The following is a 14,357-nucleotide window of genomic DNA, read 5'->3' as shown; positions in this document are numbered from 1 at the left end:
CAAGATGGAGTCTTGCTATGTTGCCCAAGCTGGTCTTGAACTCCTGGCCTCATGTGATCCTTCCGCCTCAGCCTCTGGAGTAGCTGAGATTACAGGCACAAGCCACTATGCCTAGCTACAGGTGTTCTTACTCTAATTCATACTAGGGTTTCGGGTTTGGTTTGGTTTGGTTTGATGCTGGGGTTTTCAGTAGACTATATGGGTAATTTGGGGGTGGTGGCGAATTATCTGGACCCTCAGAGAGGAGTGGGGATCTCTGTCCTATCTAAGAGGCTCACAGCCCATCTCTTTGACGTAGTATGCTGGGCTGCAGTCACCTGTGCCACCCACAGCTCAGCCTCCTCTCACCTCGCTGCATCAGTGCTTGGAGCCCCAGGAACACTGGGGTCCTCTACCTACCTACAAGGGCCTTAGGACACTGCGAGGGGAGGTAGGACTGTCCCTCCTCCTCCCTAATCCCCAATACCACCATCCCTTCAAGTGAGCATGGGCTGTTCCCACAGGGGCCTTCCCACCTCAGGAATTCTCTGGTCAGAAATAGACCTCATCTCCATGTTCACAAACTCTTCTGAGCTCCAGAAGATACATTTCAAGCCCTCTCAAGAATACCCTCCTTACATTTTTTATCTGTTCAGTGCAGTATCTCCAAAACCTAGCACAGAGTGCTCAAATCTTTGTTGAAAGAATGAATAAAGGGTGCTTGGATGGGTAGCACTCAGGTGGTCCACAGGCCCTGCAGCTTAGCCCTGCAGCTGGGAGGCAGGCATCAGTCCCCTTCTTAAGTGATTTAGTAAGTCCTGGGCAGGGGGAAGGGTGTGGAGGTCTGGTCCCAGCAGGTGGCATCTCATTGGACACTCCCTTGTCCTCAACCACCATTCTCAGGCAGCGGGATAATCCCTTTCAGCATTCTTTTACCCACACAAAGGTCCAGCAGTCCAGCTGCTCTTGAAAAATCAGGAGTTCTGGTAACCCTGAGCCCATCCACCACAGGGCATCAGCCAGCAGGAATTGAAGCAGACCTCCCCTTTAATCCTGCCGCTGTCACAGCCACCTGCTTAGTTTGTTAATGTCACCTGCCGAGCCCTGCAGGCATTTGCACTTGGGTCCCTGCTTTAATCTGATGAGGAAGGGTGGGGATGTCAGGAGGAGAGTCAGCAGTAGTAACAACTCTCCCGTGGGTGCCTAACCCCCATGAGTGACTTCAGTAAAATGAAATGCAGACACGAAAAGGAATCAAAAAGAGAGGAATAGGGGGAGATTGGAGGAAGAGAAGAAAGATGAGATGGGAGAGAAATGGCTTTTGCTAAATGCCCTTGGCCCTAAGTCAGTACTGACCCAGACACTGAGCCACCCGGGAAGAGGTTGGCATGGAAGCCGCCTTCTTCCTCTGCCCTCCCGGCTCCCCTGGGGCCAGCTTTCCTTCCACTCACTAACCTCCCTGTCAGCCCAGGAGAGCAGCGGCCGCCACCTTGACCTTGGTGGCTCAAGAGTCCAAGTAGGGACAGGTTGTTGAGATGAAGTACCTGGAGCTTGAGGTCATGTCCTCTGGCTGCAGCAGGATCTCTGAGAGAAGGGCTGGGGGTACTGGAGTCCACAGTCCCATGGACGGGCCTCCCCAGTGCCAGTGTCACCCCTAAAGTGCATGACATCAGAAGATTCTTCTTGCCACACACATCTGCAAGCAATTATAGTGGCTGACAGTGACCTCTCTCCATGTGCTATACATTGTCTCTGTGTGAACTGAGTCTTCATAATGGCCCTGTGACTTCAGTACTGTGGTTGTCCCCATTCTATAGATGATGAAACTCTGAGGCATGCCCTTCAGTATGCCTCATCCCACACTCCAGCCCAGAATGCAGACCTCCCTTCCACCCCCTGCCATCCCCCTCCCCACTCCCACCAACCCCCCCGCCCCCCACCACCACCACAGTGCATGCCAGGCTGTGTAGGCCTCTGAGCCTCTGCTTATGCTGTTCCTCTGCCCTGAGTGCCTTTCCTTCTCTCCACTCTCTCTTCACACTGGTACTGCCTCATTGTTTTAAGATTCCCATTAGACACACCCTTCTTTCCTGGAAGAAGGGTGACGCTTTCTGACCCCAGTTCAATCAGATCTCTCCTCCACACACAGAGTCCACTGTGCATGACCATCACAGCAGCAATCACTGTCCTCTTTCCCCAGACAGCCTGTGACCAACTCAAGAGCAGGGTCTGTGTGTACCCTACAGCGCCTAGCTCAGGGAGGAATGCAGATTGTGTGTGAATGAATGAATGAACAAACGAACATGAATAGCTAACATCAAGCAATTATGGGGTGCCAGACACCGTGCTAAGTGCTTTACAGGTATCATTTTATTTTCTGCTCACCACAGCCTTATGGGGAAGGCACTGTTATTAGCACCACCCTTTTACAGATGAGGAAACAGGCTAAGAGGCATTAAACTACAACCAAGCATCCAGGCAGTCCCACTCATCTGACGGACCATCCTCAGTGCACCTCCTCTGTAAGGGACTCTGCCTCTGACAAGCCCTCTGAGATTTGAGTAGGGAGAAAGCTCAGAATCACTTGGCCCTCTGGGAGGAGGAAGATGGTCATCCTGCAACCCTCTGCACCATTTAGGTGTCCTGGTCCTGTCCATTTGCTCATGGAACAGCTTGATCTAGAAGAGAAATAATGTGGCAAAGAGGGTTTTTGGGCCAAAGACAAGAAGATACCACAGGGCCAGGGTTGTTACTGTCTTTAGCCAGGCCTCTGGCCATTGGGACATTGGCTGCCCTCAAAGCGGGGGGTTGGAAGCTTGGGGAGTCTCTTGGCTAAATCCTACCCATCTCCTCTATGCTCCATCCCTAAGATATCCAACACCTGACCAGTAGATGCTAACATACCTTCACTGACAAGAAGCTCCCTACCACTCCAGCCCAAATCTCAGCAAGTTTCTCTTTCTCTAGCTGAAATGTACCTCCTGGGGACCATCAAAAGGAGTCCATTCTCCAGGAGAGACGAGCAGGCCCAGATGGAGGGCCTCCCTGACTTCGTGAGTGCTTCCTGACAGAACCTGACACAGAACCCCATTTCCTGTGGCTTCTTAATAATGCCTCCCTTCCCCCCTACTCCTGCCCCTTCAAAGCTCTCCAGACCCAGAGTACCAAGCTCTCAACTTCGGAAAGCCCTCTGCTTGTGTTCTTTGATCCCCCAGCTTTCAGAGAAGACAGAGTGGGAAGGTTTCCAATTTTCCTCTGGTAGACCAAAGAGATGGAGTAATTTGCCTAAAGGCCCACAGGGAGAAGGGGTGACCAGCAGGACCTAGTTCTCCTGGTTCCCAGCCCAGGACCACACAGTCCCCTCCAGAAATGCCAGGACAGAAACGCTTCTGGACATCTCTCCCCATCCTGCTAAGGGTGCGGGGAGCAGGAAGAATACAGAGAAACCAGCTTCACCTGGGGAGGAGAAACTTGATTGTTGCTGTGAGGTTGGCATCCTGGGAACTGCAAGGCCTATGGCTGGTGGAGAAACAGAAAATATCGTCAATCATCCAGAGGATGTCCTGGCTTGAAGCTGCTTTACAAGATAGGTGTCCTTGGCCTCTGGGCTAAGTCAGACAAGAGAAAGCTGTGTGTGTGTGTGTGTGTGTGTGTGTGTGTGTGTGTGTGTGTGTGTGTGTACGTGCATGCACATGTGTGTGCTCATGCACATATGCACGTGTGTGTGTATAGATATGTACATACAGGGAGGACATTTTAAAGAGAATCCCAGGGAAATTAATGCTTATTCTCAAGGAAGGGAGCAGTAATGGTGGAATCTCAGGCAGCTGGCATTTTTGGCTGGGAGATGCCTGAGGTAAGTGAGTAGATGTGATCATGGATACTGGGGTTCCAAAGGGCCAGGCCTGGGCACTCAAGGTCCTTGGATGGGAAGAATCCAGCTGGTTTATCTCACAGGCCCCTAAACACCCAGCAAATGTCTCCCAGGTCTAGCTGGAACCTGGCTATGTCCCAACAAGGTTGGGGGAGAAGGGTCTTCATGAGGGAGACCCCTCTAACCCTTCCACATAAAGCCCTACCAAGGCCCAGGGAGAGGAAGGCAAATGGGTTCCCAAGTTCCCAGCTGCAGGGTCCAGTGACAAAATCAGCGCCTTTGAGGCATGTGATCCTTTGCACAACTGATCATCACCCCTAGAGAGGGCTCCAGGAGTTTGAGAAGGAGCCATGGGCCTTCTGGGTTCTGCATATGGCTCTGCAGCACCAGCAGGTATAGGAAGCTTTTGTTACATGTATTCATCCATTCATTCAACAATGAGCACCTATAATGTGCCAAACATGTTTCTAACACTGGGAGTACAGCAAGAACCAGTTAGACCTAAATTCCGGCTTTCATGGAGCTTGTAATCCAGTAAGGGAGGTCGTGGGTGGGAAAGACAAGTACAAGGCTCAGCCTGCTGGGTCACGATTAGTGATCAGAGAAAAATAAGGCCGCAAAGGAGAAAAGGGAATGAGGTGGGGTGGGGTACAATTTTAAATACGGTGTTCAGCAAAGGCTTCACTGAGGAGGAGATATTTGAACAAAGCCCCTAAGGAGGTGAGGGAGTGGGCCTTGCAGATATTGAGGAGAAGTACCTTCCAGGCAGAGGAAACAGCACATCTGAAGTCCCTTGGATGTAAGCGTGCCCAGTAAGGTTGAGGAATGGTCAAGAGGCAAGTGTGGCTGGGGTGAGTAAGCAAGGGGGTAAGGGGTGAGAGATAAGGTCAGAGAAGCACAGGGGCCCAATTGCTTAGGGCCTTGTAGGCCACTGTGAGGGATGAACCCCGGTTTGGGGTTATCTGAAGCTTATGCAGTCCGGGGGGGACATCTTCAAGATAGATAAATCAATTCAGGGCCTTGGAAGGGGCTTGTGCTAGAGAGAGGCCCGGACACTTAAGCTTTGCCAGTCTTGCTATAAATCTGCCACTGGTTGTGGTGAGAATTTTGGCTTTTGCCTGGAGAGGGAGCCATAGGAGAGTTTTGAGCAGAGGAGTGGCATGACCTGACCACCCTCTGGCCTTCCTCTGGCTGCTGACTGGAGGATGAACCTGGCGGTGGGGCGGCGAGGAGGGGAGGAGAAGCGGGTAAGAGAGAAAGCCAGAACACCAGTGAGCAACCCCGGACTGGCAGTGACAGCCAAGGGTGGACAGCGATCAGATTCTGAAAGTGGAGCTGACAAGATGTGCTGATCTGGGATGTGAGGTGTGATAGGAGAAAGGCAGAAGGGTTGGCCACAGCATCTGAGGCCTAATCCAGCTATCCCCAGTTGAGGTGGGGAAGGAGAGCATCATCATTCCTGGACCTTATACTATGCAGTTCTCCATTTTATCTGTAATCTGCACCACCACCCTGAGGCAGAGCTTTCGTTAAACCCACTTCACAGATAGAGAAATCCCGACTCAAAGAAGTGGAGTAACTTGCCCAAGGTCACACAGCCAGTAAGTGGCAGAGCCTGGATTCCAACTTTAGTCTTACCGATTCCAAAATCGGTATCTGTTCTGATGCACCAGGAAAAGCAAGGTTTGGGGCCCTAGGAGCGGGTTGGGTGGGAGAGGCAGTTCCTGGAGGAGAGGCAATTTCAGTAACCACAGGGGCCCCTGGGATGCCTGCAAAGAAAGTTCTCAGCACCCTACTCCGTGTTCCTAATCACCTCCTTCTTAAACCTGTTTCTGATCCACCAGCTGGCAGATCTCAGCTGTAATCATGGGAAATGTTTTTGTCATCTCTCAAGCTTTCTTAATTCACTGACAAGGTAATAACTGCCTCGGTCCATTATACACATTTTCTAAAAGAGTTTCAACATTAGAATGCAAAGCAGACTTCTCTGGCTTAGAAAAACCTGAGATTCCTGGGATTTAATCATCAAACAGATTTAGCCCCTAAATCTGTTTGATGATTAACATCAAACATTTCATAAGAAAAAAACAAATGGCAATGTGGCCAGCATGTCCAGGCCACCCAAATGTGTCTGATTTCTCCCCTAAATAAACTCGTTGCATTTAAACTGATAGGAACTGATGGTCCCAGATGCATTCACTCAACAGGTATGACAGATCATTAGTATCCAGATGAGTCTGCCACCATCACAGTAATCCATATGACTTGGTTGATATTTTTATTATTAGCATTATGGATTGAAAAGCCTTAGCCCATGATTTGGGATGTCCAATCCTCTGTAGTTTACTTAGAACAGCTCATGCCACGTTCTGTGGCTGTGCCTGCTTGGAGCCTGGGAGAAAGCGACACAACAGCGGAAGCCTAGGACTTGTCAATCTTTTACCATCTTGGAGCTTTGCTCTTTTCAAACCACACCCCTTCAATACCACAACAAAAATCTGGGAAGCCAAGACAAACAACCCTTGTCCCTTCCAGCCTTCCTCTAGCTCTCAGCAATTGGTAAAACCTACCAGTAGGAGCAGATATTTGATCTGTCATAGAAGCTGTGATATTACACTCCCCAGATGTTCAACTTACTGGACTGAAGGCTCAAGTTACAGCTCATCAGGGCCTCTCTACCCTACAGACTCCATGCCCACCCCACCCTCCCATCCCCAAGAACCAGGATCCTCGGCCCATGTGGCCAACTGAGATGGAGTAAGTAGGACCTACATTGGGCAGGGGATTCACTAAAATGACTCCTGTAGGGTCTCTACACCAGTGGCTTAGAAGGCATGTGCTCTCGAAGCCCTCGGGGGCCATTCAAACTGAAGGATGCCTCCCCACAGTCCTCAAACACCTATATCTTCTTGCCCCAGGGCCTACTTCCTTTCCTTATCAAGAGTTTAAAGAGAGTCTGCAGGAACCTAGAAACATTTCATAAGAAAAAACACATGGCAATGTGGCCAGCATGTCTAGGCCACCCAAATGTGCCTGATTTCTACCCCGAATAAACTGTGGCTTCACTTTACAGTGGGAGAGTGGGGGAGATTAAGGTTACAAATTCAACATAAAAAAATTTTTTTCCTGCTATCCGAATAAGGTCAGGAGCAAGAGACATACTATTGAGGAGAAGGTGATCAAGGCCTGCATCATGCCCACAGAAATACAATAAAGCCCTCACCCTTTCCTGTGTAAAAGATCCTTCTTGCCCAAAGAACTGGGGAATATTGTGCACTTGGCTTTGTAAAAATGTGTCACTGCAAGACAAAAACCAGGCTGTCGCAACTTTGAACTGAACCCAACCCCACCAGGGAGCTCTTTCCTGAGACCATGAGAGCTGCTGGCTGTGGTGGTCCCTGAAGTCAGGCCAGAAAGTGGCAGGGAGAATGGTTAGTGCCTGGTGGATGCCTTCCTCCCCTGGAGGAGTGACTGGAGACAGAGACTGGGTTCCCATTCCCAGGGAAGAACTAGAGGGACCTCAGGGGTCATCCAGTCCAACTCCCTCACTTGAAGGCAGGGCAACTGAGGCCTGGTGAGGGTAGGATCACAGTTTAGTCAGTGGGGGTACTGGGGGTCACTCTGGTGCTGACTTCTCCCCTCATCATGAAGCCACCTCCCACCTTAGATGGTCAGGGCTGAAAGGGACCCCTCAACACCCTCACTCAGCCGATAAGGACAGAAGAGGTCCCTCACTCCCAAGGCATGAGGGAACGAGATGGGCAACCTTTCAAACAGCTCCCGATCTTCAGAAACGCCAAGAAACCTCATCCTCCAAGAGCAGCGGTTTCCAAACTTTTGTATTTTTAGCAGCAGAAGCCATCCTCCAAACAAAACCGTATGCAAAACCTCAGCTAAAAAACAGATCAGTGGGCTGCTTGCCCATGTGGGGCATGGGCTGGGCCCTGAGCTCTCCCTCCAGTACCCAGTACTTCTTCCACAAGCCCCTATGTGAGCTCAGTTTGAAACCCCAGGCCTTGGCGGGGGGCGGGTGTGGGGGGATCTTGTGGCAATGGAGCTAAAGCAGCCAGATAAGGTGGGAGTACTTAAGACCTCTGGAGGGTGTGGCTAGTCTCTGAGACCTGGACAACTTCATTCTCCACCAGGGCCTGGCCCCCATCCCCATTGAGCTGTCTCATGCGCAGGTTAATGGAGCCATAGGTCTTCCTGGAGCCCCTGCCGGGGACGAAGGTCCTCCGGCGGTACAGCTCGCCCTTGCACAGGGAGACCATGAGCAGCACCGACAAGAGCATGCCGCCCACCGTGAGCAGCCCCAGGCCTGCGATGATGCACTTGTCCAAGTGGGAGCCTAGGCGGGCGTAGTACATTTCTAGTCGTTCCATCTCCCGCGCTGTCACTGTGTCCGGATTGACTCGAGCCTCACGGGGGATGGCGTATGCTGTCACCACCAGGAGAATCCCACTCACCAGGAAAACGAGGGCGGAAACAAAGCCATAATCCACCGGGCGGCTCACGGGCTCCAGGCCTGGCCCCTCCTCTGAATGCAGGGACAGATCATCCCGCTGGGATCGGGGCAGTGAGGAGACACCCCCAGAGGGACTAGGTGAGCTGCCCAGTCTCGTGTTCCCAGGGTTCTGGAAATGGGTCTCGTGCTCCTCTGAGGAGAAGCAGGCATTCTCCACACCCTCCCTGGATGTGGCCACCGGGTCCAGGGGAGCTGATCTCCTTGGGGCTTGGGGACCGTTGCTCAATGTCTTCAGTTCCAGACCAGGGGGAGATGCCATTGGGAAGGAGGGCCCCAGCTCATCCCTTGGCCCGTTGGCAGCTGGAAGAGAAAACAAAGTCATTTGAATGTAGCAACCTCTCCCTGTTGTGGAGGACATCACACCAGTCCCCAAGCACATGAAGGTGAGTCAGGCACGATTCCCACTTGGGGGTGTCTGCCAGACAGAGGGAAAGACAGGGAATAAGACAATGACAGAACAGTGTGATCCAGGCCCAGATCCCACTCCACCACCAGCTAGGGGTATGGCTGTGGGCAATTCACTAATCCTGTCTTGGCTTCAGTTTCCCCACCTATAAAATAATCCTACTACTCCCCTCTAGTTCACAAAGCTGGAGTAGGATCGAGATAACCTATGCAAAATGCTCAGAACCCTGAGTGCTCAGTGTTAGCGATGAACTCCTATTATGATGGAGGGAATGTAGATAGCGTGAACATCAGGCTCAAATCCCAGCTTCACCACTTGAGCTTGGGCAAGTGATGTGACCTCTCCAGATTCAGTCTTCTTCTTATCTGTAAAATGGTAATGAATCAAATGCCTCCCTCATAAGGCTGTTGTGAGGATTTCATAAAATAGTGCATGCAAGACCCTGGCCAGTGCAATCCATGAAACTTGTTGTATGAGGGAAGGATGACAGGGGTGGGGGAGGGGGTAGAAATGCAGAAGCTGTGGGAACAGAGGAAGGGAAGTTTCTGGGAGTTGGTGGCATTTGAGCCAGATCTCAGAAGATGAATTGGATATTTCCCAGCAATGGAAGGTGATGAGGGCATTCTGGAAAGGGGAACAGACTGCCTCAGAGGCCAGCTGGGGCCGGCTCACAAAGGACTCTGAAAGCCAGGCCAAGGAGCCTGAGAGCCATGCGAGCTAAGGAGCTGGAGCGGGAAGTGCTGACATCTGCCTCGGCTTCAGAAGAAAGGAGGACTGATGGGATGGGAGGGGGCAAAGTGAAGGACGGGGGTCCAGCAAGGAAGCCAGCAGGTTGGGGATGGCATGGCTGAAAGGGCCAAGAGGAAGGAGCAGACTGGAGAGCCATGACTAGGTCAAAGCCAAATGCTTTTATGTAAACAGAAGGGTGGGGACCTGGACTAGGACCACAGGAGGGGAAGCAGGAGGGAGAGGTGGGAAGAGGGACACTCTCTGTGCTGCAAGAGGACTTACCCCACCCAACAACCTGAACACACACCCACCCAGACACAGCACATGTGCATTCCCGCTGAAGGATACTGACTGACAGCCCAGGGACCATATTTGGCTGACAGAAGTTTTGCTTTGTTTTGTTCCTGGCCTGTTCATTTGTTTTTGGTGAATTAGTTGCAAATGTATAAAAAGCAAAAGTTTTACATTTTACATTTTAAATGTTGGATTCCTGGCTTCTCCTGCAAAATGAAAGAGTCTGGCCACCTTAGGCCCCTGTTCCCTTATAACACTCACCTGGAGTTGGCAATCGGGGCTCTTAGGCAGATCTAGCCTCTCCCTGGCAGGTCCTACCTCAGCCCCCTTTCTTGCCTGGCATGTGTCATTCCTGATCCACAGCAGAACTGCATCATTCCTTGTATATACTGATGGCCTGAGGGCACATGCACATACACTCAGAGCCCTAGGCACACAAGCCCACGGGCTAGAGACCCCCAGGTGCAAAGTGGCTCACATGCTCCAGTGTGTCTACACACACATACATGCACACACACATGATTCTCTGCATTTTCATGTTGGAGTTTATTCTCCAGTGCACTGTGGTTCTCTTTCTGTCTCTCTGTCTCTGTGTGTGTGTGTGTGTGTGTGTGTATGTGTAAATATGAGCAAATGAAGTGAGGATGAATGGAATGAATGAATGAAACTCAAAGAGCCTCATTGCAGGAAGACATGTTTTTCAATCTTTCTGACCTTCCTGTCAATATGGACTAGCATCAAACACCTCCTCTTAGCACATATAGGGCCTTTCATGTGAGTACAAAGCTCCTTTCCCTTTACAACCCGTTTCTATCACTACATCTCTCTCTTTCCAGAGTCCCATTTTAGTAAATGTTTACCAAGCACCTACTAGCTGTTGAGCCGTGTACCCGACACTTCATGCAGGAGTATCTCATATCCCCCTCCCCAGCCCCACGATCCGGAATTACTGTCTTCACTTCATAAAACATGGCCAAGATCCCATGGCCTGTATGGGAGGGTGGGACAGGAATTGAATGCAGGCTCCCTAAGAATTATTATCACGTACAAACCTGCAAACTCATACCACTGTGCTGGTGGCATCACTCCACCAGCCTTCCCTGGCTCTGCATCCCTCACTCATAGACCCTTCATTTTATCCGGCTGTTTAACAGCAACCGTGAGCACCTTGAGAGCAGGGATAAGTTTCAGTTCCATCTGGGTCCCCAGCCTGGGCCCAGACTCCTCTTACTTTCCAGTGAATAGACAGAAAAAAGAGATGTGTTTATTGGTTGGCTTTTTACTCTTAGCACCAAAAATATTTTCCTGAGTGCCCAGCCACAAACAGGTACCAGCAGTGGGTGCCACGTGGGTGCTCAGAAGTGGCCCCCAACCACACCCTCAGCACCTTCCACCCAACTTAGCTCCTGGAGTGGCCCAGGAACCCCTTTCCCAGACTGACATGTTGATGCCTCCATAATCTGGAAGAAATCTGGGGCTCCCAAATTCTGGGAGCAGGGCTCTCCTTCACGCTGCAGGACCCCAAAACTTTTTTCTTAGGATGCCACAGTGAGAGGGCAGAGAAAAAAGAGGATTCCTCTCACCCAGAGTTAGGACATCTCTCTGTTTCATGCACAGGTTCAGAGATACTCGCCAGTTACACAAAGGCCGTGCCCAGTTACCCAAACAGTAACAGAAACACACCAACTGACACAGCTGCTCCTGCTCACCGTTCACACCCCACGACCCCACCAGTTACTAATTTCATCTGCAGTCAGACAGGTCCTGAAAGGAACACTCCAGTTCCACACTCACTCCCCCAGCAGCTGTTCCCACAGCAGTACCCACAGACACCCAGAAGCCACGTAGTGTGACCCTCAGATCTTCCGGCCACACGATTACCCATACCTTGGGAGGGGGTAGGAGTGGTCACACGCACGCGCGAGTACACACACACACACACACACACACACACACACACTCTTAAGTGCCCTGGGAGTAAGATCCAAGCCAGATCCACCAAGACCCGCAGGGGCCCAATACCCCACCCACCGCGCGCACTGACACCCGGAGAGAGGGACGCACAGCGGCTGTGGATGAAGCTTCACAAAACCCAATCGATAGACACACGCACGAGTTGTACACAAAGCCTTGGGGCGCGTAGATACGCACACGCAGGTCCACGCTGTTGTACCCAAAGTTGCGCGCAGAAAGCCCCAGCACGCTGGCTGCCCACCGCGCCCGCTCCCGCCGGCCCGCAGTCCACACCCCCTGCTCCTGCCCTTGACCATAGGCGCGGGCCGGGGCAGGCCGAATCGGACCAGGCGGAGGCCCGGGGAGGCCGGGTCCCCTGGCCGCATGTCCTTCGGCGGGCCGCGAGGTCAGGCTAGCTGTCCCTCGCCCCCACTCCCCGCCCCCGGCCCTCGGCCTCCAGCCGCCCCCCGCAGTCCCCTCTCCGCGTGCGTACCTGTGCCGGGCCTCCCTCCCTGCCTCCCCACGCGGGGGCGAAGGGCGCCCGGCGGCCGGCGGGCGAGGGTGCGTCCTCCCGGTGCCCGTCCGCCTTCCCGCAGCCGGCGTCCGCCTGCGGGGGTCTCTCCTGCGGCGCAGCCCGGAGGGCGCGGGCCTGGCCGCCACTGCCTCGCCCTCCCGGTCTCCCGCCCCCTTCCCGGCCCGGCCCGGAGCAGCTGCCGAGGCGCACGTACCTGCTCGCGCCGCGCGGAGCTGTACGGCGGCGGTGGCGGCCGCTGGGGGGGGATCCGGGGACAGAGGGACAGGAGAAGGGGCGGGGGCCGGGGATCGCCGAGCGCCGCGGAGCGAGCTCCGCCCGCGGCCGGCGAGGACGCCCGGAGAGTTAGCACAGAGAGGGACTGGAAGGCGTGTGATGGTCTGGGGTGAGGGTGCGGGGGCTCCAATCCATCGTCCTCCCCTCCCCTCCAGGCAGATCTGGATCGCCAGCGCCTGGGCTTAGTGAACTGGGGCTTCCAGCCCGCGGTCCCCGGGCGTAAGGGCGGGGCGGGCGGGGGGTGCTGGAGAACACCCCTCCCCCGCCGCCTGCCTCTCCACACCACTGGAGAGCCCCTATTGCCCCAAGCCCAGGTGCCTCCCCCCTCCTCACTCCCACTCTCCCACTTCCCCTTCCCCCCACCCCCCACCCCACACAGCCTCCAGGTAGGACCCTGGGTCCTCTCTGAGGTCCTTAGGTCGGGACAGTCTCCTCGGGTGCTTGCGACTCCGTGGCTCAAGGGCGCCACCTGAAGGCTGCGAGAAAGATCTGATGAGCCCCCTCCCTCTTTTCTCTGCAATTTTTTCTCTGTGGGACAGTGGAGTGCACCGCCCAAGAGGGGTGTTCTCTTGGGGGCATTGCCAATGGCCAAACACACCCTCACCCTCCAAGGCCCAGTTGTGGGGCCTCTTCTCCTGGAAGCCCTCCCTGGGCACACACACCCACTCACCCCAGGGGCCCCTCCATCTGGGCTCTCCTTTTGCCTGCACTGTTTGCTTTGATCTCTGACAGTCGTGATTTTGTTTAAGGGTCAGACTCCTCCATCGGATTGGCAGCTCCTGGAGAACAGGACCCATGTCTGATCGCCTAGAACGACCTAGGTGGGTGCGGGTGAACAGGCTGTGAATAGGAGTGACTTTCACTTATTTCCTTTACAGGGCAGGGCTGGAGTTAAGATGAGTCGAGTGAAGTGCCTAGAGTACCAAATTCAAGGAGACATTCCCTCTTTGGGTAACACACGCCAACCCCAGAGAAAGCTTTGGTCTGAATCGTGCAGGTTCGGGGAAGACACGGTGAGCAGCTGAATGGTGTGGCCTCGGGTAGTACTTCTGGCCTCTGAGCCTGTGTACACTTTTGTCCATGAGGATCGTGAATGTGCAGGCTTCAAGGGCTGTGGGAGGGCCAGCAGAAGTTGGCCATGTGGAAGGACAGGCAAATGAGAGTGCCATGTCCTCCTCGGCCACCTTATGAGCGGAGCCTAACCTGTCCTCCTCCAAAGTTCTGTGCAGTCCTCACCAACCAGGAGACTGGAAGTCACCCTGGATGATGGATGCCTGTGCCTTCAAGGCCAGCATAGCCTAACTCTGGGCAGGTCCACCAGGGCTGGGAAGGCCTCCATTTCCTCTCAGTCTGGCAGAGGCCTGGCCTGTTGTTAGAGACTTCAAAGGGATGCTAGCCCTTGCACCACACTCCTGTTCAAACCCCAGCTCCACCGCCACAGCTGGGTGCCCTGGTGTAAAGGACTCCCCTCCTGGAGCTCAGTTTCCTCCTCTGTGAAATGGATGTGGGAAGCTTTATGGGAATGGGATGAGACACCTCCCTTAAAGCACTCACTGTTCCTTCCCTCAGTCATGCGCTGTCCAACCTCAGCCTTTGCGCTGGCTGTTCCTTCTGCCTGGGATGTTTTTCTTTCTGATATTTCCCGCCCTCACCCCCTTCCCTCACTTCCTTCAAGTCTTTGCTCAAATGCCACCTTCTCAGAGACACCATTCCAGGCCCTCCTTTCAAAAATAGCAGTGCCCCAGCACTCTTTACTCCCTCACTCTGAATTTTTCTCTACAGCATTTAC

General features: G+C 53.4%; 1 protein-coding gene across 3 annotated transcripts; it reads right to left on the bottom strand.

Moving 5' to 3' along the window:
• Positions 1 to 7,673: 7,673 nt before the first annotated feature.
• On the bottom strand, positions 7,674 to 13,020 carry TMEM74B (transmembrane protein 74B). 3 transcript variants are annotated; one of them, XM_030914332.1, is made up of 3 exons: positions 11,391 to 11,789; positions 10,860 to 11,037; positions 7,674 to 8,678 (listed from the first exon to the last, which is right to left on the bottom strand). In XM_030914332.1, the coding sequence occupies exons 2-3, from the start codon at positions 10,888 to 10,890 to the stop codon at positions 7,939 to 7,941; spliced, it is 771 nt and encodes a 256-aa protein (XP_030770192.1). In that variant the 5' UTR covers positions 10,891 to 11,037; positions 11,391 to 11,789; the 3' UTR covers positions 7,674 to 7,938. The 3 variants fall into 3 exon arrangements, with proteins under 3 accessions (XP_030770192.1, XP_030770191.1, XP_030770193.1); XM_030914331.1 differs by lacking the exons at positions 10,860 to 11,037; positions 11,391 to 11,789 and adding an exon at positions 12,254 to 13,020; XM_030914333.1 differs by lacking the exons at positions 10,860 to 11,037; positions 11,391 to 11,789 and adding an exon at positions 12,489 to 12,566.
• Positions 13,021 to 14,357: the final 1,337 nt, after the last annotated feature.

This window comes from Rhinopithecus roxellana, chromosome 13 (assembly GCF_007565055.1).
Source record: "Rhinopithecus roxellana isolate Shanxi Qingling chromosome 13, ASM756505v1, whole genome shotgun sequence".
NCBI classification, from domain to species: Eukaryota; Metazoa; Chordata; class Mammalia; order Primates; family Cercopithecidae; genus Rhinopithecus; species Rhinopithecus roxellana.
Note: the sequence above shows the minus strand (reverse complement) of the source record. Positions and strands in the feature narration are given on the sequence as shown.

Excerpts from the sequence above, each read along its gene's own strand:
- TMEM74B (XM_030914332.1), bottom strand. The coding sequence starts at position 10,890 with ATGCCACCAGCACAGTGGTATGAGTTTGCAG. Across the intron at positions 8,679-10,859 it reads ACAGTGGTATGAGTTTGCAG|CTGCCAACGGGCCAAGGGAT; the intron begins GTTTGTACGTGA and ends TTTCTCTTCCAG.